We start from the raw sequence: 26,360 nt of genomic DNA, 5'->3' as shown, positions 1-26,360 counted from the left end.
GATGGGGTCCAGGCGGGTCTCGGGGCGGGGTCTGCGGGTCCGCGGCGCCGGGGCGAGGTCTGGGGTCGGGACAGGTGTGGGTCCCGGACCCGGGGCTGGCTGGGGGTCCGGGACGGGGATGCGGGCGGGTCCCGCGGCCCACGCACCTCCTCCGCCTGCCTGCGCAGCGCCTTCTCGCGCTCGTACTGGGTGAGCAGCTGCTCGTTGTCCTCGCGCAGCAGCTCCAGCTCCACCTCGTGCTCCTGGTTCTCGCTGAGCACCGAGTCTAGGTTCTCCAGCACGTTCACCACCAGCGGCATGAGCTCCTTGACCACCTCCTCGTCGTAGCAGTGGATGAGGCGCTCGAACTCGCGGTAGATGGAGCCCGCCAGGCCCGACACCCGCTCCGACATCACAGAGCCGGAGCAGTAGTCGTCCTGGTACACCACCACGCCGCCGCCCTCGTCCATCTGGATCTCCATCATCGCGGCCACCGCCGCCGCCAGCGCGGCTCGCTATCTGGCCGGCTCGCCCGGCCCTCCCCGGCTGCCTCAGGTCCTGCAGGCCGCGGCCCGTCGCCTCCCGCAGCTGCTGTCGCCTCAGGGCTCAGCCGCCGCTGCTGCCGAGGAAGCGCCCGTCACTCATTCGCCGGAAGTCCCGCCCTCCAGCCAGAGGGGGCGGTGCCCGCGCGCCCAGCCGCAGCCGCGACGGCAGGGGGCGCAGGGGCCGTGACGTCAGAGGAAGCCGGGCTTCGGGCCGGAAGCGCGGCTGAGTCGGGCAGACGGTATCTCCGGGATGGTGGGATCCGCGGGGCGGCGGTGGTCGCTACCCCCAGCGCGCGGTAGCTTGAGCACGTCCCCGCCACCCTGGGCTTTTGGTGACTTCGGTCGCATCTCCAGGCCCTGCACACACCGGCGACTTTAGGTGAAGGCTCAGCGCCTGCGCCTCCACCCCGGCCGCCCTGATGAGCCTGCGTTCCCTACAGCACTGCGCCTCCCCTCCTAGTGCCTCCCCTCTCCTAGTGCCTTCCGCAGTCAGCTGGCTCCTCCCGGGATTCTGTGAATGCACCCTCAACGCCCATCTCATCCTGAAACCCAGTAGCGTGGCCTCCTTCCTTTCGCCTACTTCTCCCTAATGCACTGTGTGACTGCTTCAGATTTTCGTTGTTTTTTTTTTTTTTTTTTTTTTGAGATGGAGTCTCGCTCTGTCCCAGGCTGGAGTGCAGTGGCGCGATCCCGGCTCACTGCAACCTCCGCCTTCCGGGTTCAAGTGATTCTCCTGCCTCAGCCTCCGGAGTAGCTGGGATTACAGACCAGCTAATTTTGTACTTTCAGTATTTGGTATTTTAGAGACGGGGTTTCGCCATGTTGGCCAGGCTGGTCTCAAGTGATCCACCCGCCTCGACCTCCCAGAGTGTTGGGATGACAGGCGAGAGCCACCGCGCCCGGCCAGATTTTCGGTTTCTTTTCAGCTATGTGCAATGTTTAACCCATCCATTGGGTTATTTATTTCAGCGATTTTTTTTTTTTTTTGAGGCAGTGTTTCGCTCTTGTCGCCCAGGCTGGAGTGCAATGGCACGATCTCGGCTCACTGTAACCTTCGCCTCCTGGGTCCAAGCGATTCTCCTGCCTCAGCCTCCTGAGTAGCTGGGACTACTGACGCGCCATTAACGCCTGGCTGTTTTTTTTTTTTTTTTTTTTTTTTTTTTTTTTAAAAAAAGGGGTTTCACCATGTTGGCCAGGCTGGTCTCGAACTGCTGACTTCAAGTGATCCACCCGTCTCCCTCGGCCTCCCAGAGTGCTGGGATTACAGGCCTGAGCCACTGATTCTATTTTTGTGCTATTTGATTTCTTATATTCTAGCAGTTTTGATAGGCTCTTATACTTCCAACCACGTATTTATCTTTAAGCTTTGTGTGTGTGCCTCATAACTACAGTATCTGCAGCCTTTGCCGGTCTGATTCTGCATGTCATCCTGGTTGACTCTTGGCTCAGGCTCCCCTTTCCCCCGTGCTGAGCTACTGTCCCCAGGACTTTTGTCTCTGGAAGTGCTTGAGGCCTGAACTGAAAATGTGTTGCTCCGTAAGATTTGCACTTTATTTTGCTGGGCAGGGGGACACCATGAACCCAAGACTTTGAAACTGTTTGGGAGCCATACATGTATTGTGAATTCTGATGAAACCGCATCAGTGACTGCTTAATGCTAACAGGAATGGCCACTTACTGTTTTTCACCCACTGAAATGCTCATCAGTTCAGATCCTCTTATCCTAACCTGATTGCACCTAAACAGTAACTCTCGTAGCTGACACCCTACTGATTTTTTTTTGGTTCAGTTTTTAGAGGCAGGGTCTCACTCTGTTGCTCAGGCTGGAGGCACTGGCATGATCAGGGCTCACTTGAATTCTTAGGCTCAAGTGATCCCACCTCAGCCTCCTAAGCAGTTGGGTCTACAGGTGTGCACCACCACTGCTGGGCCAATTTTAGAAACATTTTTGTAGAGGAGGTCTCACTATGTTACCCTGGCTGGTCTTGAACCCCTGGCCTCAAGCGGTTCTCCCCTTGGCCTCCCAAAGTGCTTAGATGATAGGTGTCAGCCACCATGCCAGGCCCTATTGTGTTTTTCACATTTTCTCCTTGCAACATAATTTACCGTGTAGATGTTCAACCATCCCACTAAGAGGTTTCAGTCTCAGATTCCAATTTCCTAGGATCCCAAGTGACTTAATTTTGCCAAATCTCCATTTCTTTTTTTTTCTGAGATGGAGTCTCACTATGTTGCCCAGGCTAGAGTGCAGTGGCGCCATCTCAGCTCACTGCTACCTCCACCTCCCAGGTTCAAGCCATTCTCCTGCCTCAGCCTCCTGAGTAGCTGGGACTACAGGTGCGTGCCACCACACCCAGCTAATTTTTCTAATTTTTAGTAGAGATGGGGTTTTACCATACTGGTGAGGCCGGTCTCGAACTCGACCTCAGGTGATCCACCCGCCTCGGCCTCCTAGTGTTGGGATTACAGGAATGAGCCACCGCACCTGGCCCCAAATCTCCATTTCTAAGCCTGCAAAACCGAGCCTAAAATATCCAGCTTATTAGGAATGTCAGCTAATCCATGAAAGGCGCATGGCACCATCTCCAGCAAATAACGTGCAATAAAGGCTATGGAGAGTTGTGAGGTTCTATAAAGTGAAAATGACGCGGCTGGGCAAACAGATGTAATCTATAATTCTTCCTGGTGAGTGAGTAAGAGCAAGCTTGCATTCTGGGGGATGTTTAAAGCTTCTGCTTTATACCTTTGAGAAATCTGAGCCCTTTGAATTTCTGAGGTAGCACACTAGGAGCAATGCTACCACAGGGAGAGCCCAACAGACTTGGCCATCAACTCAATTGATTAATTATCACTACCATGATTGGGCAGATTTGTTACTTGAAGTTGGTTACAACAATGAAATTATAACAAGATGATATGCTGGGTAATTCTCGACGCTTATGGAATCATACAGCTGGTCTGCTCCTGAAAGGTGGTGCTGAATCAGAACCTCTTAGAGCTGGGCACAGTGGCTCACACCTATAATCCCAGCACTTTGGGAGGCCGAGGAGGTGAAACCCAGACTCTACCAAAAATAAAAATAAAAAATAATAATAATCAGCCAGGCGTGGTGGTGCATGCCCACAGTCCCAGCTACTTGGGAGGCTGAGGTGAGAGGATCACTTGAGCCTGGGAGGTTGAGGCTGCAGTGAGCAGAGATTGTGCCACTGCATTCCAGCCTGGGTGACAGAATGGCTCTGTCTAAAAAAAAAGAAAGAACTTCTAGTAATAGAGGAGTTGACTTCCTTTCAGATTTGGAAATATTATTTGGGATGCAACTTTTTCTCATTAAAAGACCTTAAAATGTAAGATAGGCTTGTAAAATGTAAGATGTAAGTTTCTAAAATTCAACTTTAATTTCTAAGTATCTGCCCTAATGCCTGCTAAGAAGTCACACAGTTCCCTGTGATGTTCCTCTCATCTTCATGAGTTGAGTTTTAGAGAGCATCTTTAGATGGCACTTTGTAGCCACACATAAAACAGGAATATTTCAATGATGGTTTTCAAGATGGTAAGGATTATGAGTGCAGAAGAAATTAAGCAGCCAGCACGGGAGGAGGCATCTACACGCTCACAGGGTGTGACCCACCAGGCACACCACAAAGATCATACAGCAAAGTTATCTGACATCAAAAGAGCCTGTGTATTCCTGGACAAGGCACGGGGCTTGAGGTGGCAACCCTTCGAGGTCTTCTTCACACCCTCACCCTGTACCAGGTGGCGCCATCCTGCATCCTTCTAGATTTGGCCAGTGCCAGGCCTCTGGAGACAGAGGAGTTGTGACTCTCAGAGGTTTCCATGCTTGCTGATGGCTTTGGCAGCCGCTAGAAATAGGAAACTTAGTGTGTCATTGCCTAGCCAGGTTCTTGGAATTCGCTCTACACCCTGTAGATGAACAAGTGAAAATGGTGTTTCAGTTAATGCATGTTGGTTTTCGTTCTCAAGCGTTGACTTTAATCTCATCTGGCCCCGATCTAGCAGGCAGAATGCTGTGGAGCCTTCTAGAGGGGGACTCTCAGGCTCATAGTCTGAGAAGTTTACCCTGAATCCACATAATGCCTGTAAGGATATTAACTATGTCTGAGGACATATGAAAACAGCTAATACATCAGAAGGAAAGAAACTCATTTTTTTTTTTTTTTTTTGGACACAGGGTCTTGCTCTGTGTTCCAGGCTGAAGTACAGTGGCATGATCATCACTCACTACAGCCTCAACCTCCTGGTCTCAAGCGATCCTCCTGTCTCACTCAGCCTCCAGAGTAGCTGGGACTACAGGCATGCACCACCACACCCGGCTAATTTTAAAAAGTTTTTTTTTTTGTAGAGACAGGGTCCCAGTATGTCGTCTAGGCTGGTCTCAAACTCCTGAGCTCAAGTAATCCTCCCACCCTGGCCTCCCAAAGACCCAAAGACTAGAGGCCCGAGCCACCATGCCCACCTGTTTTCTTGACATGACTTGAATATGACAAGCTCTCTGCTTCTCCTCACCTATGCATTGCAAGCCAGGTCAGAGGCAGGTTAAACACCTTAAGGATATGTTAGGACAAGTGGCATACAAGGGAAAAAAAACCCTTCACTTAGGTTACAGAAACAGAAAACAAAACTGGCTTATTCCCCCAATTATTCTACTCAAAGCTTTGAGAAGATTAATTCTGGCATCCTCTGGCTAAAGGCAAAACAATGAAACAAAACAGGCAAACCCTTTCAGCAAGAAGAGCTGTGGGGGAAGGGACTGTAAGGGACACACACAACTGACAGCAAAGGCTCTGAGCACATGTTTGCTAAGTTTAATTCAACTGTTACACCCCATTCTGCCTTGTAAAAATAACAAAACGCTCCTATCAAAATGACATTGTGATGTGAGTACAGGCTTTTTGTTTTGGTATAGCTCTAGAAAAATGTTGGCAGCGAATGCACTTAAGAAAAGTGTTAAGGCTTAATACAAATACAGACAAGTCATTTCTCAGTGCAGCTTAGAGGGTGAGGACAGGATGCTAGGTTTTAAACCTTCCAAATACAGGCAGTCCCCAACATACAGACATACAGAACACCTCCCAAATGCAAATGACAGCCACAGAGCAGGACTTGCATGTGCAGGAACTCCTCTTCTCCCGGTGACCAGACGAAGCACTCTGAATCCCGCCCCACAGCCGCGCAGAGGGAAAGAAGGCAGGACAGATGCGAGAGAAGTAACGTCAGGGGCTCCGTCCCAGCTGCCCAGAGGCTTCTGCGAAAGTTCCTATTTTCCTCATTCCCATCTCTGGTTTCTCCCACCACCCAGAAGTCCCTGCCAGGAGCAGAAGTAAAGAGTTTTTCCTCTCACCTAGTGGACAGCAGGGGCTGGGAGAATCACAGGGCCCAGTATGGTCATGTCCTATTTCTTCCTGGCAATCTGATTTGGAATTCGTGAATCATTTTCTCAATTAAGAAAAAGAAGTTATAAATGGTAGTTCATTTCCACCATTAAACTGTTTCCTTTTAAGTTGCATCAATGACTTTGAAGCTAAACCACATGAGGTGTGTGTAGAGTCACACAGTGTTTCTTGGCTCCAAAGTCTACAGGCAATCAAAAGGGGGGAGCTGTCTTTGGTTGACAAAGCCTTGTGCAGACCCCTCAGCGTGCCAGGTGTAGGAAGGGGAGCTTGGCAGGCAGCTTCTGCAGGCACTTAAGCACTGAGGCAACATGAGCCTAACTGGACATGGCTGCTGCTTTTCTAAAGTTTAATAATGATGATGTTTCTAGCACCAAGTATTAGCTTTATAGGCACTCAGAGCAAAGCTGCCACCACCCAAACATTCTCCTCTGTTAACAGATGCCCACCCAAGGACAGCATGAGAACTGAGCCTGCAGCCCTTTAGGGAGATGGGAAGGGGCTTCTGCCTGAAGATGAAAGCAACACCACCTTTGCCATCCCGTAATAGCTGAGTGAGCAAAGCTCAGGGAATTGGACAGGTGTGACTTTGCTACTGAACGCTTTCATCTCCTGGCCTAAGGTCTGTAGTCTCTTCCGGAAGCTTGTGAGTTAGATCCAGAGGTTTATAAAGCTTTGTAGAGGGTGGCCTACACAGCTCTTCTTCCTCTTTGGTGTACCTGAACAATGGACTTTTTTCTGGAAAGGTGTCAGAAACAGACCAGAGTCAACAATCATTTATGTAAAGCTGGTATTTAAAAATAGCTTTTTAGATATTATTAAAGAATCCAAACCTAAGAACCCAAGGTTCCCAAGCATCTCTTCTTTCCACCAACCAATTAAGGAATAAAGACAGACACAGGAAGAACTTAAGCCACTTACTTAGATGTATCTGAATAGATTTTGAAAGTCCCACAGAGGTCAGTAGGCCTCATTTATGGGAAGAACTGTGGCTTGTGAAGGGAACTGTCTACCTCATTGGAGAACAACAAAGGCCTAGACTTAAGGCTGATAAGAGGGAAAAAGGAAGAATTCACAAGCAAAACTGGCATGTAAAGGACCAAGACCAGCCCTATGACATGAGATCAGATCAGGCCAAGGTTTCAGATAGCAGGAACTGGGCACTTCAGAGGGTCAGGGCACCAAAAAAATCTTCCATAAAGCAAAAGACAGATAACAACTATTTGGTTTTTTGAAAGCTGCCGAGGAAGAGCAATCAAGATGTTTCAAGAAAAGACTGCAGAACAAATACACTGGGGGTAAAATGAAGGGGGGACGCTGGATTCAGCAGCCGTGGTCTCCAGAATGGAAGCCGTTCTGCTAAGAGGTCGATATACTGTTAGTGTTTCTGCTTACGCCGCCTCCATTCCACAGCAGCGGCAGACAGGTTGTTTTGGTTTCTTTCAGTCATTCCTAGACATCCAATCAGCTGGCAGACTGTTGATCCAAGGACCATGCCCTGCCCCACCTCCCCACCCTCACCCCACTTCCAGTTCCTCTCAAACCTGGACTACACACGAGCGATGGTTGGGGTGCCCCATTTCATCCCCACAGAGGCACCTCCCAGCCGTCTGGAAGGCACGGGTCTCCAGGCAGCTCTCAAGACGGCCGTGGAGACGCTGAGCAGCCAGGCTCACACACGACTAACCCTCTTCCCACCCCGCTCATTTGGGCAAAAGGAAATTAAAACATTGCTACCCTATCTCTTGAGTTTCTGGTCTGGCTCCAGGTGGAGCAGTGGCTTCTCTTAGTAGAAGGAGATGCTGGATTTGCCTCCCGGCGGGTTTAGGACCTTGTTGTGAGAGCGAGGCCGCGGCCCCAGCCGGGGCTCATGGCTGTCGACTGTGGGCGTGGGCTCCTGCTCCTTGGCGAGGCCTGCTTCTTTGGCGCTGCCTTTCTCACCTGGCTGTGCTCCAGCTGGGATGCTTGTTGCTGCTGTGGGACACAAAGTTAGCACACCATCGCGTTAGAGGCAACCCGTGACCCTGACAGGCAGGCTGCAGAAATAAACAGTGTGTCATAGAGTAACTTGCAAGAAATTCACGCTGTAACTGGGAAAGAGAAGACAATACAGACAGGCTTTTCATCTGGTACCCAAGCAACTCATTGCAATTAGCAGATGCAGTTTTGAAATGGGCATAAAGTTGGGGCTTGCTACTATAAATACTCCTTGATTTCTTCCTAAGTGAATTGTTTCTTCATATTGCTTGTTAGATACCATTTCTTCCATCTCAAGCTTCCTGAGAGTGACCATGAGGAGGAGAGCAAATGTGTCCTAGCCGAGGGCTTAGCGAGGCAAAGGCAGGCCCTGTGGCTGTTACACTGGGCTTTTCCAAGGTGAATGAAATCCCACAAATCTTGGTCATTAGTTAAGGGAAATGGAGACCCAAAGGCAGAAACCGATGCCCAAGGTCAGGCTAAAGGGCCGCAGGGAGAGTCGAAGTCTGCCGCTCAGCCTGAGCAGTGGCTCACTCCCGGGGGTGACCCACCATGGAGACACCCTCCCCATTCCTCATCCCTCCCCTGGGCCCCTCTCTTCTCGATTAGTTCTGCCAGCTCTGCGCTTGGCCTTGAGTGAGTGCACTGTAAGTTTGGGATGCCTGCCCTTCACTACACAGATCCGTTTCTGGGAGACGACCCCATGGCCCTGGGCCTAGGCTGATGAGCAAGACAACAAAGTCCCAAGGTTTCACCGCAGCCTTCTTCAAATGCTGAATCCTCTTGCAGTGGACACACCCGAGCTTATTTTAATCAGGTGGCCTGGAAGGTGCAGAGAAAGACTCTCTTTCATTCTCAGGGGACACAGCAGCAGCTCTTCCAGAAAGAATGAGGCCACTCAAGAGAAGGGAAAGAAAACAAAAGCTCACCTGTAAGATCCGATTGTGGTCCTTCTCCTTCATATAAGAAAACATGATCCTGCAACAGGCAAACCACCAAGTCAGGACTCACTCAGAAAATTTTACCCTCATTGAAATGGACAATGAAAACCAGGGCATATAATCTTTTAATTTACAAAAATGTTTGTGCGTCTGACCTCAGTCCCTGCAAACCCTCTACAGATTATTCTGAAACAAATCTGGTATTTCATTTATCCATACATATTTCAAGATGTAGCTCTTAAAACATCCTCTAAAAGTAACAATAACACCCTCAAAACTGCAAATATTAATGATTCCTTAAATATCAAAGTCAATTCTCTTTTTTTTTTGGAGACAAGAGTCTTGTTCAGTCACTAAGGTGGGAGTGCGGTGCTGTGATCTCGGCTCAGTGCAGTCTCTACCTCCTGGGCTGAAGCGATCCTCACACCTCAGCCTCCCGAGTAGTGAGGACTACAGGCGTGAGCCACCACACTCGGCTATTTTTTGTATTTTTTGTAGAGACATGGTTTTTGCCACGTTGCCCAGCTCATCTCAAACTCCTGGGCTCAAGTGATCTGCCTGCTTCAGCCTCCCAAAGTGCTGGGAGTATAGGCGTGAGCCACTGTGCCCAGCCTCAAAGTCAATTTTTCAAATACTTGGCATAATATTTTCAAGGTTCATCCATGCTGTAGCGTGTGTCAATGCTCCATTCCTTTAATATTCCATTGTATGGACAGACCACATGTTGTTTACCCAGTCATCTGTGGATGGACGACTGAGTCATTCCCGCCCTTGGACTACTGTGAATAATCCTGGTGCAAGGATCTAGTGTTTGACTCCTTGTTTTCAAGTCTTTTGAGTACACACTTAAGAGCAGAATTATTTGGTTATGTGGTAATCCTGCTTAATTCTGAAGAACTGGCAGTATCCACAGCCATTGCACCATTTTCCATTCCCACCAGCAATGCATGAGGGTTCCAGTTTCTCCGCATCCTCACTAACTCTTATTTTCCATTTTTACATCAAACGATCTGAGCAGGCATGCACTGGCAAATCACGGGTTTCTGATGTGCATGTCCCCAATTACTAATGACACTGTGCATATTTTCAGGTGGTTTTTGGCTGCTTGTATCTCTTCTTTGGAGCAATGTACATTCAAGTCTACCGCCATTTCTGAATCGGGTTTGTTATTTTGTTGTTGAGTTGTAGGCATTCTTTATATATTCTGGATAGTAGATAGTAGTAACCCCTTATCAAATATGATTTGCAAATATTTTCTCCCATTTTGTGGGTTGCCTTTTCACTTTTTTTTTTTTTTGAGACAGTCTCACTCTGTCTCCCAGGCTGGAGTGCAGTGGCGTGATCTTGGCTTACTGTGCCCACTGCCTTGCGGGTTCAAACAGTTCTCCTGCCTCAGCCTCCTGAGCAGCTGGGACTACAGGCACCCGCCACCACGCCCAGGTCCTTTTTACTAGTAGAGACGGGGTTTCACCATGTTAGCCAGGATGGTCTTGATCTCCTGACCTCATGATCCGCCTGTCTTGGCCTCCCAAAGTGGTGGGATTACAGGCGTGAGCCACTGCGCTCGGCCGAATTGCTGACTTTTAGGACATTTCTGATCTGGCCAAAGTTCAGCTTGTAGTAAAGCCCCCAAAGATACTTCCCAAAGAGATGCTCTCTTGAAAATAACTCAGACAGCATGGCTGGGCACAGTGGCTCACGTGTGTAATCCCAGCACTTTGGGAGGTTGAGGCAGGTGGATCACTTGAGGCCAGGAGTTCAAGACTAGCCTGGCCAACATGGTGAAACGCCATCTCTTCTAAAAATACAACAATTAGCCGAACATGTTGGTGCACGCCTGTAATACTGGCTACTTGGGAGGCTGAGGCAGAATTGCTTGAACCTGGGAGATAGTGGCTGCAGTGAGCTGAGATCGTGCCACCGCACTCCAGCCTGGGCCACAGAATGAGACTCTGTCTCAAAGAAAACAAACAAACAAAAAAACCCAACCAACCTCAGCAGAGTCTAACGGGTCCTGTAAGACTTTACAATGGAAAGAGATGTCGCTGCAGAGACGCCAGCACAAGAGAGATGTAGGGCAATCTAAACCAGGCTGGCCGCAGTCGACACTCTCATCCACTCATGTCCTCTCCTTTCTGTCTACATTTCCATTTCAATTCTTCAATGGGCCATCTTCCAGCATATAAGCTGATAAATGTGCAGCAGTTTTCTAAGCTTAAGTAACTCCAGAAATGGTTACGAATTTTATTTTAAGAATTTTCTGCTTTAGGGAACTAGACCATATTTTTTAACCACAAAAAAGGTAGAAAAGTGAATAAACATATTTAAAAATATTGCTAATTATGTTAGTAATAAATCCTGGCCTTTCTTACTGACGAATGGTGGCTGCAGTAAACCCTAGAAATGTTATGCCACCACTCAAACTAATGTCCAAGCTAAGGCAGTGCAGGCTCTGGTCCTCAGGGAAGCTGAGACTGGCCTAGGCAAGCCCTCCACCATAGCCCAGGGAGGCTGCAGATCTAACTGATCATTGCTCAGGCGTTCCTCTCCTTTCCAGGTCTCTTGTCTTATTCTACTGATGCCATTACTGGGTCAGAGGCGTCAGCTACAGTTCAGTCAAGTGCTGACAATCTGCACAGGTAACCAGTTGAGGACCTCAACTGTGTGGGGAAAAGCCCATCAAAAAAGAACTGTCGCTTTTCCTTTCCAAGATGAAACAGGAAGAGTGGAAGACGGACAAGGGCCCGGCTCCTCTGCTGCACATTCTGTTCCCTCTCTTCTCCGCGCCCCACAGCGCTGCAGTGAGGAGCCGCCGCAGCCCGTGGGCAGTGGGCATCCGCCACCGGCACAGGAGCAGCTTACCCCACAGCTTCAGTCAGCACAAGGCTGGACTGTTTCCTGGGTGACGCAGGGGAACTTCCAAACTCGATGACTAATGCTTTTGCATCCAGGACAATCCACATCACCCACAATGATTCTCCCTAAAAACATGTCACATCTGCCTTGGAGCCTTCTTGGAAAGAGTACCTGGCATACCTGCTGCTGCTCTGTCATGTCGGAATGCTGTCCGTACCTTGGGTTTGTTTGGGTGTGCCAAGCGTGAAGTGGCAGTCACCGGAGACCCAAAAATGTCACTGGTCTTCCCTCCAGGTGGGTTCAGGTGCTGTCGAGTCTGCACGGGCGTTGATTCGTCAAAGATACCACTTCCTTTACCCCCTGCAGAAACCATCACAGAACACTGAGCAACCAGACGTCCATCGCACCCCCCACACCTGCAGGGCTTTACAGACCTCCTCTCATAGTAACCCCTAGTGCCAGCCCTGAGCTCCAGGCCAACAGGGCAGGATGCTCAGACCGAAACCCCTGAAGATCTATGTCAAAACCACGGCTGTATCAGGGGCCTGCCTGCAGCCCTCATGTCTAGAACTGAGCTGATCTAGGCTGGCCTCTAGAGGTGAGATGGCATCCAACTGCAGATTTTCCCTCGAGAATTTCCTTAACTTTGAACACTTCATGCTTTCCTGTTGGTGCTGGTCACAAAACCCATGAAGAGTTCTTCAGTAGATTAAAAATAAACAGCTAAATGTTTAAGTCACACAGATAGAATTTTGAATTTAGTAACATGCCCTATTCAAGGGAAATCTGCCACCCTGAAAATATTTATTAGTCATTCTTCTGACCTCATTCTGGCCGGTACTTCCAGCGACTAGATATGTCAGCAAATTACAGACACGTAACATCTTTGTTGCCAACTGTAAGTGACTTGATAAGCCATAATGAAAGTGTGCATCTAAGATGTAACTTCCTAGTAGCAGGTGACTAAGGGATAGATGTTCAGCATAAATGCCTGTGCCCAATGTTCTACAGAAAGATGGCTACCCTGTGGGATCAACGGACCACCTCTTCACTCAGCAAACACCAAGCACCCGCTTTTGACCAAGTGCTAAACGGAGGTTGGTGTCATTAAAATCATGCCCTTGGTGCACCAAGAACTTATAATCTAAGAGGAAAGATGATGCATTCTGCTAACTTGCTGTGTGATCCTGTGAAAGTTACTTGGCCTTTGTGTGTCCCACAGTCCTCATCTGTGGAATGGGGATAATAAAAGGACTCCCTCACAGGACTGGAAGAAAGCTCAGTGAGTTACTGTAGCCGTATGTCAAATGCTTACAACAGTGCGTGGGATGGAAATAAACATGTTAGCCCTATTTTCTTTTTTTTTTTTTGAGACGGAGTCTCGCTCTGTCACCCAGGCTGGAGTGCAGTGGCGCGATCTCGGCTCACTGCAACCTCCGCCTCCCGGGTTCATGCCATTCTCCTGCCTCAGTCTCCCGAGTAGGTGGGACTATAGGCCTCCGCCACCGCGCCCAGCTAATTTTTTTTGTATTTTTAGTAGAGACGGGGTTTCACTGTGTTCGCCAGGATGGTCTCGATCTCCTGACCTCGTGATCCACCCACCTCGGCCTCCCAAAGTGCTGGGATTACAGGCGTGAGCCACCACGCCCGACCGTTAACCCTATTTTCTATGCACTCATAAAGAGATCTATACGCACTGTCCAGTGAAAACACAAGGGTGCAGACCATCCATACAGCATGCAATGTTTTCATGTAAAAGCGGGGGGTGTTCTTATTTGCTTTTATCTGAAGAAAAGCAGTTACCTACAGGGGATACTGACATGTGTGAAGAAACAGGACTGCGGGAATGCAGGGGCTCCACACTGCTTAACACAGTCTCCTTTTTTTGTTTACAGAGTTTTGATCTTTTGCATTTTCTTTTTTTTCCTTTTTTTTTTTGAGATGGAGTCTCGCTCTGTTGCCCAGGCTGGAGTGCACTGGCGCGATCAGGGCTCACTGCAAGCTCCGCCTCCCGAGTTCACGCCATTCTCCTGCCTCAGCCTCCCGAGTAGCTGGGACTACAGGCGCCTGCCACCTTGCCCGGCTAGTTTTTTGTATTTTTTTAGTAGAGACGGGGTTTCACCATGTTAGCCAGGATGGTCTCGATCTCCTGACCTCGTGATCCGCCCGTCTCGGCCTCCCAAAGTGCTGGGATTACAGGCTTGAGCCCCCGCGCCCGGCCGATCTTTTGCATTTTCTGTTCTCGAAAAATTAAATTTTGTAAATTGATTTATTTAACTTAAAGAGAGTTTATTCATGTGTAATGATTGAGGACAGCCCACCTGGAAACACCAACTCCAAAGGAATGGAGTCAGTGTTCTGAAGTAGGGGACATTAAGAGTTTCATTTATATAGGCAGGGACAGAGGAGCTTTTAGCAGGACTACAACTTTTTTCACACACAGTTAGTGTATAGTTACAGCAATCTGGTTACAGGAAAAAAATACATTTTTAACGGTTACTTCCTAGTGTTAACAATCCACACTGCTCCACAGAAGCAACCAGATGAAGAGCCCATGCCTGCTCGTGTGAAGATGAGACTCGGCTGGGGGTCTGTGCACCTGCTCATCTTCAGACCCTCTTGAGGGCCCCACTGCTGGGGTGGGGCCTAAAGCAGGGTGGCTTTCTGGGACACCAGTTCTAGGAGCACAGAGCGCATTGACAAGGAGGACTGTAACAGAGTACAGCAAGTGGGGGCTCGGGCGGGAGTGTGTCTGCCTTTTGCAGGTGGTAACAGAACATCTGGGGATATGTGGGACTCGCCCTGCAGAAAAATGTGTACATTTTTCATATGACTTCATGGTGTTTATAAACCTTCTGAACCTCAGCCATGGACCTCCCAGGGACCCACAGTCCCCAAGCTTGAAACCCCTGGCCAGGGAAAGCAGTACAGCACAGTGGGTAGAGTGTCCTGTGGCCAGACTGCCTGGGTCAGAGTCTCTGCTCAGCTGCTCACTAACTGTGAGACTTCGGACAAGTTATGTCAACCTTCTTTCATCTCCATCTTCTTAACTATAAAAAGGTAACAAACAAGCCAAGTGCATCGGCTCACACCTGTAATCTTAGCACAATGGGAGGCCAAGGTGGGAGGACTGCTTGAGTCCAGGAGTTCAAGACTAGCCTGGGAAACAAGTGAGAGCTTGTCTCTGCAAAAACATTTTAAAATTAGCCTGTGGTCCTGCTACTCAGAAGGCTGAGGTGGGAGGATTGCCTGAGCTCAGAAGTTGGAGACGGTGAGCTGTGATTCTGCCACTGCACTGAAGCCTGGGTGACACATTGAGACCCTGTCTCAAAAAACCAACAAAACAAAATAAAGTAATAAATAATAATACCTACCTAGGGTCACCGGTGAGGCTTAAACAAGTAAATTCAGGTGAAGTGGTTAGAACAGTCCTGGCCTGCTGAGTAAGCCCTTGGCAATGCTGCGGGGCTGTGTCAACAAGCACGTCAGGACTACAGGGCGGGGCGGAGAAACTAGGTGTGCAACCCCAGTACCACTGCACTGTTCCTGGCTGTGCTACAACAGCTTACTTTTTTTTTTTTTTTTTTTTTTTTTTTAACGTGACTCCAGCTTTTCAAATAGAAGATAGTTTTGGCCAAAGACACCACTCATTTTAAAAAAATAAACTGTGAAAGATAACACAGAAAAGTCTGAAAGACATTAACTATCACAAATAAGTACAGGGTAGACACCAGGTAACCATTGCCCAGGTCATTGAGAACAGTGCCTGTTCCCAGAAACTCCTGTGTTCCTTCCCTCTCACCCAAGGTCACCACACTCCTCAATTTTGTGGAAACCACAAACATTTTTACCACGTATACGTGCAACCCCAAACAATGTACCTCTGCTTCCGACCTTCTTAACTAGGAGGTCATACTGCATATGTCTATTGCCATTTTACTTGAAAAACAGATTCAGCTTTGAAGCAAGAAAACACGCCTAAATTCACTAATAATTGAAGACAACCTCGAGAGACGTTTTCTCCTCTTGCTAGACTTTCGATTTCCAAGGGCTCTGTGTTATTTTGTTTTTAAAAATATCATTTATTTATTTGGGAGATTGGGCCTCGCTATGTTGCCCAAGCCAGTTTCAAACTCCTGGGCTCAGGCAGTCCTCCCACCTCAGCCTCCCAAAATGCTGGGATGATAGGCATGAGCCACCGCACCTGGCCTACAAGATTTGTTTTAAAAAGCAAAACTAAAAGATAAATACTGTTGGTGCAAATAAGCACATACGCAAGATAGGTAAACACCGGGCAATGCCTTGAAAAACTGGTTGGAAATATCTATCCATATTTTAAACTCATATACCATCTGATCCACCAATTCCATTTTGAAGAATTTATCCCAGTGGCTACATTCAGGAGGTCAGTTTAAGGCATGGAATCTGGAGTCAGAAAAACCCCGATTCAAAGGCTAGCTCTGCTACTGACTAGCTTGGGATTTATGCATGCCAGTGACCTTTTCCCGGCCTCAGTATCCTCCTCTGTGAAAGGAGCAAAACCACCTACTCCTAGTTACAGCGAAGACCAAATGAAAAATACACATGTAAAGCACTCAGCACAGCCCCCGGTAAATATTAACAATTCATAGATGTCCGTCATCAATGCAAGAAGAGGAAAAACAATTCACGGAACATCTAAACCAGGCGACCAACAAAGAACACAGAGACTACTGAAGATTCACTGAAACCCTAAATGGGAATTGATAAATGTTCGATGGCTATGATGTGGTCTGTTACACACACACTCAGCCTCTGCATACTTTTCTCAATCAGGCCGTGCAACTAGAGGGCTGTGGGGCTAGGTCTGTGTGATGAAGTGTAGAAAGAGGGCAGGACTCCAGATCTCGTTGTGTGGTGACCAGTTTCCCTTTCAGGCTTCCCTTGATAATACATCATAAACTGTCTTCGAAGAACACTGGAAGCATAGAAAAACTCCCAACAACCGTGAGAAGGACTGTGAGAAGCAGGAACCTGGCATGGGGACCCATGATAGCTGACACCACACACTGTGACCGGGAGTGGAGGCTGGCTCACCAGCTGCAAGGGGCTGGGCTCCCCCCGGGCATGAGACTATGTGGAATGGGCAAAGTAGTACCACCTGCCTTCCACAGAGCGCTCTAGAGACAGCTCCAGACATGATTCTGCTGAGTAGCGGCCAAGTGAGCAGACTCGTACACCTGGAAACACCTCAGTTAGGATTCTACCTTGCATGTGATGTATTTTATTCTGCTATCCTTTCTAAAAAGGACATGCAGGAGTCCTGGGGCCTAAATTCATAAACCGGAAACAATGAGAATGTTAGTCACTTAATAAAAAACACTCACTTCTCTAACTACATCCAAAAAAGCAACCAAAGAGACCAAAAACAACAACAACAACAAAAAGGCAAGCAGCAAACCTAGCTTCGGCTGGGCACAAGGGCGCATGTCTGTAATCTCAGCAATCTGAGAGACCAAGGTGAGCAGACGGCTTGAGCCCAGGAGTTCCAGACCAGCCTAGGCAACATGGTTAAACCCTGTCTCCACAAAAAATACAAAAAAACTAGCTAAGCATGGTGGTGTGCGCCTGCAGGCCCAGCCGCTCAGGAGGCTGAGGAAAAAGGGCCACCTGAGCCTGGGAAGTCAAGGCTGCCTGCAGTGAGTCATGATGGTGCCACTGCACTCCAGCCGGGCGGCAGAGTGAGGCCCTGTCTCAAAACAGAAAAAAAAAACAAAAGAAAAAACTAGCTTCTGGATCTACTGCTATTTTTCTCTACATTTGGTCAGGAAATATTGGTACCCCAAAACTGGGTGAGGTCGGGAGTGGATCTGGCTCTGATTCAGGACCTGCCTGACACAATGACACCTGAGCATGGCCTCTCAAACCTTCTAAGAATGGAAGAGACCGTGCTTTCCCCTCCTGTACAGACAGGGGAAAGCCATTCAGGTAACCTCCACTGTGTGGTTATTCAACTGGACAGTCTATCAGCCAAGAGAAACCTTTTTCTTTCTCTTTTTTTGAGACGGAGTCTAGCGTGATTTTGGCTCACTGCCACCTCCGCCTCCCGGGTTCAAGTGATTCTCCTGCCTCAGCCTTCTCAATAGCTGGGATTATAGGCGTGTACCGCTACACCCAGCTAATTTTTGTATTTTTAGTAGAAATGGAGTTTCGCCATGTCGGCCAGGCTGGTCTCAAACTCCTGACCTCATGATCCACCCACCTCAGCCTCCCAAAGTGCTGGGATTACAGGCATGAGCCACTGTGCCCAGCTGATAAATCTTTTTCTTTTCTCTTTTCTTTTTTTTTTGAGACGGAGTCTCACTCTGTCACCTAGGCTGGAGTGCAGTGGTGCGATCTCGGCTCACTGCAACCTCTGACTCCTGGGTTCACACCATTCTCCTGCCTCAGCCTCCTGAGTAGCTGGGACTAAAGGTGCCCGCCACCACGCCCGGCTAATTTTTTTTTCTTTTTTTTTTAGTAGAGGTGGGGTTTCACTGTGTTAGCCAGGATGGTCTCGATCTCCTGACCTCGTGACCCGCCAGCCTCAGCCTCCCAAAGTGCCAAGAAACCTTTTTCAAAGAGTCCCTCCCACTGTAACCACTAGGAGGTGGGGTAAATACTGAAGAACTATGTAGATGTGTGCTAGATCAATTCTTCCTTGTTAAGAGTTTCAATCCCACTGATAATCTGATTAAAAACACTTTCCCTCCCTAGGAAAAATGTTTAAATGCACAATTTGCACGTAATTTCAGGAACCTCAAGGGGGTCGATGGAACAACTGGGAGCGGCTCCCTGGCAGGAACCAGAAGCCCTTGTCCACCTTTGTGTCCTCAGTGCCTGCATTCAACCAAAGTCTCGAGAACAGATGGAGAATTCAAGACTACTCAAGCCACCTTCAAGAGAGAAAGTACAAATCAGAACATTTTCATTTTGGAAGAACTCTGATGACAAGTAATTACCTGAACCAGAAAATATGGGAAAGGATCAGTATAAACAAACAGAAAATATTTTCAAAAGAGAATCGTAGAGGCCAAAGGATGAAGGATTTCCAAAGGCCCATACCTGGAGGATTTGTCCTTTTGGGTATGTTCTGAGGTTCTTCTGTTGGTCCAAAAATATTAGATGCCATCCTATTAGGCCTGCTGGAAGGAGTAGCTTCTTCTGGACTTCCAAAAAGATTGCTCGATTCTCCTCCTGGGGGCTTCATGGCCCTACAAGCACAGAGTACATGCCAATTACTGATGGCAGACCTGAAAGCTTGTCACTGTGCAAGGATTTTGGCACAACTAGACAGGGTAAAAGTATTTTTTTTTTTTTCTTTTTGAGACAAGGTCTTACTCTGTCACCCAGGCTGGAATGCAAGTGACGTGATTTTGGCTCACTGCAACCTCTGCCTCCTGGGCTCAAGTAATCCTCCCACCTCAGCCTCCTGAGTAGCTGGGATTACAGGCACCCGCCACCACAGCTGGCTAATTTTTTGTATTTTTAGTAGAGATGGGGTTTCGCCATGTTGCCAAAGTTAGTCGTCTCGAACTCCTAAGCTCAAGTGATCCGCCCACCCTGGCCTCCCAAAGCGCTGCGATTACAGGTATGAGCCACCACACCCAGCAAAAGTATTTTCTTAACATCTACTAAGAAATCACACACCACCATTAGTTAATACTGGTATGACTAGTTTACAGATGTCAGACTTTTCTTACTGCTCTTTAGGTTCCCAAAGTATTCTTTTTTTTTTTTTTTGAGATGGAGTCTCGCTCCATTGCCCAGGCTGGAGTGCAGTGGCACAATCTTGGCTCACTGTAACCTCTGTCTAGTGGGTTCAAGTGATTTTCCTGTCTTTGCCTCCCGAGTAGCTCAGATTATAGGTGTCTACCCCCACACCTGACTAGTTTGTTTGTTTGTTTGTTTGTTTTGTTTGAGACGGAGTTTCGCTCTTGTTGCCCAGGATGGAGTGCAATGGCGCGATCCTGGCTCACCGCAACCACCGCCTCCTGGGTTCAAGCAATTCTCCTGCCTCGGCCTTCTGAGTAGCTGGGATTACAGGCATGCGCCACCACACCTGGGTAATTTTGTATTTTTAGTAGAGACGGGGTTTTGCCATGTTGGTCAGGCTGGTCTCAAACTCCCGACCTTGGGTGATCCACCTGTGTCAGTCTCTCAAAGTGTTGGGATTACAGGTGTGAGCCACCGCACCCGGCTCTTGAAACACTTTTTATTGCAAAACTCAAACTTAAAAACTAATAAGGAATTGCCACAAAGCTCTATTCCCAGAGCATCTTCTACATTCGCAAACCCGTAAAACGCTGAATTCAGAACAACTGGAAAAACGTTTTAAATGCATTTGAGAAAGGCTTACTGAAAGTGAGATTTAAACCAGCGAGTGGCTCATGCTCTTTCACTGTTCCTAAGCGAAGGGACTGTCTGTGATCCCAGATGTTTAGAAACAAAGTCAGACCTCTGTATCCACGGGCTCTGCTTCCATGGATTCAAGCAACCTCAGATCAAAATGTCAGAAATAAAAGGATGGTTGCATCTATACTGAACATCTATATACTATTTTTCTGTCATTATTCCCTAGGTAATATGGTATAAGAACTATTTGCATAGTATTAGGTGTTGCAGGAAGTCAGGGACCCCGAACGGTATTACATGTAACCTTGTAACCTAGAGATGACTTAAAAGCGTATGGGATGATGTGCATAGGTTATATGCAAACACTACACCACTTTATATCAAGGACTTACACATCCTTGGATTCCGGTATCCTGGGGGTCCTGGAACCAACTCCCTCAAGATACCCAAGGATGACTGTACTTTAAATTACAGGGCTCAACATCACACAAAAACTATGACATGAGGTTAGATCTCACTGGACAGCTTTGCAAACACTGACCACTCAAGGTTTAGTTAACAAAAATAACACTTTCTCCTCAAAAGAGCTAGAAAGAGCGTTGAGGGCTCCTCGTGATTGGATGTGAATGGAATTCTCAGATCTCCTGCAGGAAGGCAGAGAGTGCCTCAGTCTCCGCCTGCAGAGACCTACGGGCTGGCTACTCTACCCTAAAAGCCAAGCGTGTGCTGGCAGACCTCTGAAGTGGTGCCCAGGGCCCCTGTCCACCCAGGAGGTTGGGGGAGGTGGATGCCAAACTTCCTGTCAGCAGTCGCCATTTCCTGGAGGATTTGAGGAGGGAGAAAAAAAGACAGGTACACTGGAGAAAAATTATTTTTTAAAATACAAAAATTAGCCAGGTGTGGTGGAATGCACCTGTAGTCCCAGCTACTCGGGAGGCTGAGGCAGGCTTGAGCCCAGGAGGTCAAAGCTGCAGTGAACCATGATTGTATCACTGTACACTAGCCTGGGCGAAAGAGTGAGACCTTGTTTCAACAAAAGGAAAAAAAATAAAGGGTGGTTGCGAGGGGTGACTTAACAAGATTTTAGGTGAGGTGCTCTGATAGTGGCCATAAGGCCATCTGACTTCCATATCCATTTTTGAATCACACAGCCCTGGTAATTCTGCATGCTTTCTTTTTGAGACGAAGTCTCGCTCTTGTTGCCCAGGCCAGAGTGCAACAGCACAATCTCGGCTCACTGCAACCTCCACCTCCTGGGTTCCAGCAATTCTCCTGCCTCAGGCTCCCAAGTAGCTGGGACTACAGACGCCCATCACCACACCCGGCTAATTTTTCTATTTTTAGTAGAGACGGGGTTTCACCATGTTGGCCAGGTTGATCTTGAACTTCTGACCTCAGGTGATCCGCCCACCTCAGCCTCCCAAAGTGCTGGGATTACAGGCATGAGCCACTGCGTCTGGCCTATTTTATTTTTTTGAGATGGAGTCTTGCTCTGTTACCAGGCTGGAATACGGTGACGCGATCTCAGCTCACTGCAACCTCCACCTCCCAGGTTCAAGCAATTCTCCTGCCTCAGCCTTCCAAGTAGCTGGGATTACAGGTGCGCATCACTGTGCCTGGCTATTGTTTTGTATTTTTAGTACACATGGGGTTTCACCATGTTGGCCAGGCTGGTCTCACACTCCTGACATCAAGTGATCCGCCTGCCTCGGACTCCCAGAGTGCTGGGATTATAGGCGTGAGCCACTGTGCCCAGCCAATTCTGCATGATTTTTCTTGACTAGTGTAGCAGGTCTATACATGCGTGGGTCTCTACAGTTCTCTCTTTGGAAATAAGGGATGAAGGTCTGTAATCTTTAGAACTGAACAGAATTTATCATCAAGTCTCATGTGAGCTGAGCATGAGCTATAATTCCTTTTACTGACTTATCTGAAACATGGCTCTTCTCTCAAGCCCTCAAGGTGCCACAAACTGTCAGATCCAATTCCAGGTAGACTCGCCTTGACTGCAAGCTCTCTAGGACTCTTTCCTGACCCCACACTCCCTGCATTCACAGTCTCCTGCCTCCTCTGCCTTTCACCCTTGCTTCCGTTCAACCTGCACATTTCTTGAGCACCACCACTGGCAATCCTTCCCCAGACGCTGTAGATGGAGGAAGGAGCAAGTCCTCACCCCGGAGGAGCTTCAGGTTTAAACAGGAGAGCTGGAGCTATCACAGGTGGTTTCAGGGACAGGAGAGCTGGAGCTATCACAGGTGGTTTCAGGGTCCGTGTGAGTGACGTGACAGACACCAGGTGCCATCAGGGCTCCAAAATTCGGAAGAGGTGAAACCCAAATTGAGTCTGTGGCCTCCATGTGGAAAGGGTACCAATGGGCGCAGGAGGTGAGTGGTAGTTACTTGAAATGACTAGTGTTACTTTGGGTCGAAAGGAAATACAATATTTAACATTGTTCTATGTGCTTTTCTGAATTTTATTTGAAAACAAGCAAAGAAAAAAAAGTGGTACCAAAGAATGTTTTAGCAGAAATGATGGCACATACAGACCCAGCCCGAGGGAAGGGGCAGCGGCCATCTCGATCACAAAGGCAACAGGTCCTACTGCAGGTTTCACACAGACTGCAGGACTGGGCTGCCTCAAAGGGGTCTCGGATGAATGGAACTGAGTGTTCAATAGACCTTTCAATCAAAACAGCCCAACAACAATGGCGCAGTGTGGCCTTCTCTAGGCTACAGGCACACTTACCACCATGACACTAGTAGGGGGAGGGGAATGCTAGAACTCACACATTTGGGGACAAATTCACAATGTGGGTGGGGGGTGCATCCCAATTGTTTTTTGCCTCTTGTAGTACCCCTTCAATATATTTCAGTGAAGATATTCAAAACACACAACAGAAACTCAAGTGCACAGGAGAAGAAAAACTTCACACAGCTGGAGTGGACTGCAGCACTGGAGAGGGAGGGAAAACCTGTGTGGTCCTCCTTGGGGGGGATCTCCATGCTCCTGACCCTCTCTAACAGTTCATCCCCGAGTTTCAGAAAGGATTAGGGGACCGGTCAGTCTTAAAGAGAAGCAGTGAGAAATAAACTCAGATTAAATTCCTTACAAATATCAATGTTACAGCTTAAAGGAAGATCTCAGGTTAATCATGGCTAAAGCATAATGCTTTTACAAAATCCCTTTAACACAAGATAATCCCTCAGTAAGAAAATAAGAGATGTAAGGTCTCAAGAGAGGAAAACCTGGCTGGGTAATCTTACAGCCACCACTTGATTCCCTTCACAGCAAAACAAAGTGTGACGCTTACAAGGCACCCGCCCTGCAACTCAACCCCATTCAGATGAATGGCAAACATGCAACTTCCGGTGGACCCCAAGCAGAAGCTTCCAGTGATATCTCATCAGTCCAGTTCAGACCAGCTTTCCTTCCTCACCATCCTAAAAGGAAGATCTTTCTCCCTTTCCCAACATCCTGTCCAGAAACGAATCTCCCAAAGTAGTGTGAATCTGACTTTAGCACCGCACCTCTGCAGCTAACTTGTGGAGTGTGAAAGTCAACATAAAACATCGGTGTCACTCAGGGTGATAATAAACACCATTATTTACTGGGCAGCCAGTGCCAGGCGGCACAAACAAAAAGAAACGTACTAAATGCACACAACTGGGACAGGGCTGGGGACGCAGTTCCTCACGCCACTGGTGTGGGTGGTGCAAAACCCTGGCCATCAGGAACCAGAAACCAGATGCGCTCTGAGCACTAGAGTGTAAACTTCTGGGCCCACATTGGTGCAGACCTAGGTGTGAGAAATAATCACTGTTACATGGATTAAGGGCTGTTTTTTTTGAGACAGAGTCTCACTCTGTCATCCAGGCTGGAGTCCAGTGGTGTGATCTCGGCTCACTGTAAGCTCCACCCCGAGTTCACACCATTCTCCTGCCTCAGCCTCCCGAGTAGCTGGGACTACAGGCGCCCACCACCACAACCGGCTAATTTTTTTGTATTTTTAATAGAGACGGGGTTTCACCGTGTTAGCCAGGATGGTCTCAATCTCCTGACCTCGTGATCCACCAGCCTTGGCCTTCCAAAGTGCTGGGATTACAGGCGTGAGCCACCGTGCCCAGCCAGGGCTAATTATTTGGTTACAAGTATTACTGAATACTGACCTAACTCCCTCAAATCTAAAGGGTTTTTTTTTTTTTTTGAAATGGAGTCTTGCTCTGTCGCCCAGGCTGGAATGCAGTGGCATGATCTCGGCTCCCTGTCACCTCTGTCTCTGGGTTCAAGTGATTCTCCTGCCTCAGCCTCTCCAAGTAGCTGGGCCCACAGGCACACGCCACCATGTCCGGCTCATCTTTGTATTTTTAGTAGAGACGGGGTTTCACCATGTTGGCCAGGCTGGTCTCAAACTCTCAACCTAAGGTGATCGCCCACCTCGGCTTCCCAAAGTGCTGGGATTACAGGCGTGAGTCACTGCGCCTGGCCAATCTAAAGCGTTTTTAATTTTAGCAAGTTGGAGCAATTCTTTTAATTAGTATTTATTCGATATAGTATTTGTCTTCACTTGATCTTAGCCAAAAGACCGAGAAGCAACATAGTATTTGTCTTAACCGCCACGGCACACACAATCTCTTCTACTTCTCCGGCGAGGCTGTGCCACAGAGGGGCTCATCATACAGAAAACCTCAGGCATCTGAAGACCCAAACTTCACAATGCAAGCTCACTGCTCAAGTGGACGAAGGACCCTGTAAGCTCTGTCACTCTAATTTATGTGAGTCCCAGTACCCAAGGAGTGCTTTAAAAGTTCAAAAACACGAGAAAAGTGTGCTGAGCGTTCCTGGCTGTTAAACATGAGTCAGGAAATCTTTGTCCCAATCCACTTCTTCCTACAGCGAAGCCCAGGAGCGCCATCCACCTTCCCAGGTTGAAGATTAAAGGAGACAGAACTGACTTCCCCAGACACCCTGGCTCTTTCCAAAGGAAGCGGACTCACATGAACTAGTGGAAGCGCGGCCATGGGCACGGCACAGGCCACACACACACCAGGGACACGGGCAGGGAACACGGCCACACACACACGAAGGGGGCACCGCCAGACACCCCACAAACACACCGCCGCACACCCCTTAGGGGCACCCACCCCCCAAGGAACACGGACACGCACCCCACAGACTGGGCCGCACCCACGGGCACACCCCACCCCCGGGGAACCCCCCACGGAACGCACCCCACGGAACGCGGACGCCCAGGCGCGAGGGAGCGCAGCCCGCCCTCCACACAGCTTTGTTCCCAGAGCCCGGGCGCCCCTCCCCGCCCTCGGCCTCGGTCGCGGGCAGCTCTCCACAGCTCGGGCCTCGGCGAGCGGCCCCTCGGGCTTCGGGCCTCAGTCGGGCGGCGGCGGCGCAGAGAGGCGGGCGGCGGCCCTGGGGGCCTCTGTGAGGTCGCGTCGCCCCTCAACCCCACCCCAACCCCACGCAACTCGTGGAGGCCCAGGGCTCGCCCGCTCCCGCCACGTGGTCGCGCTTCCCGCCTGCCTCCCGTGTGCCCCGCGCCGCACCTGGAGCCGGCGCGGCCGCCCTCGCTGTCCGGGCCCCGGAACATGTCGACCGCCGCCACCCTCAGCTCGCCGCACCGTTCCCGCCCGCCCAGCACAGGTACCCAAGGCCGCCCGCCAGCGCCCATTGGGCGCCAAGACGCCAATCATCCCTCCGCAGCCTATCGGGGCACTGCCCCGTCCCTCACGCCCACCCCCCGACTACTTAGGCTTTGAACGGCTGGCGCCGCGCCCGCAGCCGATTGGGGAAGGCGACGCCGCTCGCGGAGTTGGGAGCTCGCATTGGGCGGCGGGCTGGGCGGGCCCTGCGGCGGCCGCGCCCTGGGGAGGAAACCCGGCCTGGGGAGCCCGCGCGCCCATCGCCCGGCCTCACCTGGGCCGCACCTGCCCACCAGGGACGGCCGCACAGGCCTCAGTCGGGCGGCGGCGGCGCAGAGAGGCGGGCGGCGGCCCTGGGGGCCTCTGTGAGGTCGCGTCGCCCCCTCAACCCCACCCCAACCCCACGCAACTCGTGGAGGCCCAGGGCTCGCCCGCTCCCGCCACGTGGTCGCGCTTCCCGCCTGCCTCCCGTGTGCCCCGCGCCGCACCTGGAGCCGGCGCGGCCGCCCTCGCTGTCCGGGCCCCGGAACATGTCGACCGCCGCCACCCTCAGCTCGCCGCGCCGTTCCCGCCCGCCCAGCACAGGTACCCAAGGCCGCCCGCCAGCGCCCATTGGGCGCCAAG

General features: G+C 49.6%; 2 protein-coding genes across 10 annotated transcripts in view; both read right to left on the bottom strand.

Annotated features, from left to right (window-relative positions):
• Positions 1-651, bottom strand: part of MAPK8IP3 (mitogen-activated protein kinase 8 interacting protein 3) — a 62,900-nt gene extending 62,249 nt beyond the window's left edge. For 5 of the 8 annotated variants that reach the window (XM_017858321.1, XM_017858325.1, XM_017858320.1 and 2 more), the window contains exon 1: positions 147-649. In XM_017858321.1, coding sequence (XP_017713810.1) covers positions 147-464 — 318 coding nt within the window. In that variant the 5' untranslated portion in view covers positions 465-649. Of the gene's footprint in view, positions 1-146 lie in introns of all 8 variants that reach the window. The other 3 variants (XM_017858323.1, XM_017858324.1, XM_017858319.1) reach the window with 2 other exon arrangements.
• A 4,677-nt stretch (positions 652-5,328) lies between these two features.
• JPT2 (Jupiter microtubule associated homolog 2) lies at positions 5,329-26,325 on the bottom strand. Of its 2 annotated transcripts, none has more exons than XM_017858344.1 (5): positions 26,225-26,325; positions 18,793-18,941; positions 11,927-12,069; positions 8,842-8,890; positions 5,329-7,909 (listed from the first exon to the last, which is right to left on the bottom strand). In XM_017858344.1, the coding sequence occupies exons 1-5, from the start codon at positions 26,266-26,268 to the stop codon at positions 7,722-7,724; spliced, it is 573 nt and encodes a 190-aa protein (XP_017713833.1). In that variant the 5' UTR covers positions 26,269-26,325; the 3' UTR covers positions 5,329-7,721. The 2 variants fall into 2 exon arrangements, with proteins under 2 accessions (XP_017713833.1, XP_017713835.1); XM_017858346.1 differs by lacking the exon at positions 26,225-26,325 and adding an exon at positions 25,641-25,727.
• Positions 26,326-26,360: the final 35 nt, after the last annotated feature.

The sequence above is a fragment of the Rhinopithecus bieti genome, unplaced genomic scaffold (assembly GCF_001698545.2).
Source record: "Rhinopithecus bieti isolate Rb0 unplaced genomic scaffold, ASM169854v2 scaffold_47707, whole genome shotgun sequence".
Lineage (NCBI taxonomy): Eukaryota > Metazoa > Chordata > Mammalia > Primates > Cercopithecidae > Rhinopithecus > Rhinopithecus bieti.
Note: the sequence above shows the minus strand (reverse complement) of the source record. Positions and strands in the feature narration are given on the sequence as shown.

What these genes read in the sequence shown, in the direction of transcription:
- JPT2 (XM_017858344.1), bottom strand. Translation starts at nt 26,268, where the DNA reads ATGTTCCGGGGCCCGGACAGCGAGGGCGGCCGCGCCGGCTCCAG. An exon ending in GGCGGCCGCGCCGGCTCCAG is followed by an intron (nt 18,942 to 26,224) that starts GTGCGGCGCGGG and finishes CTGTGCTTGTAG; the next exon opens with GGCCATGAAGCCCCCAGGAG. An exon ending in CACACCCAAACAAACCCAAG is followed by an intron (nt 8,891 to 11,926) that starts GTACGGACAGCA and finishes TGCCTGTTGCAG; the next exon opens with GATCATGTTTTCTTATATGA.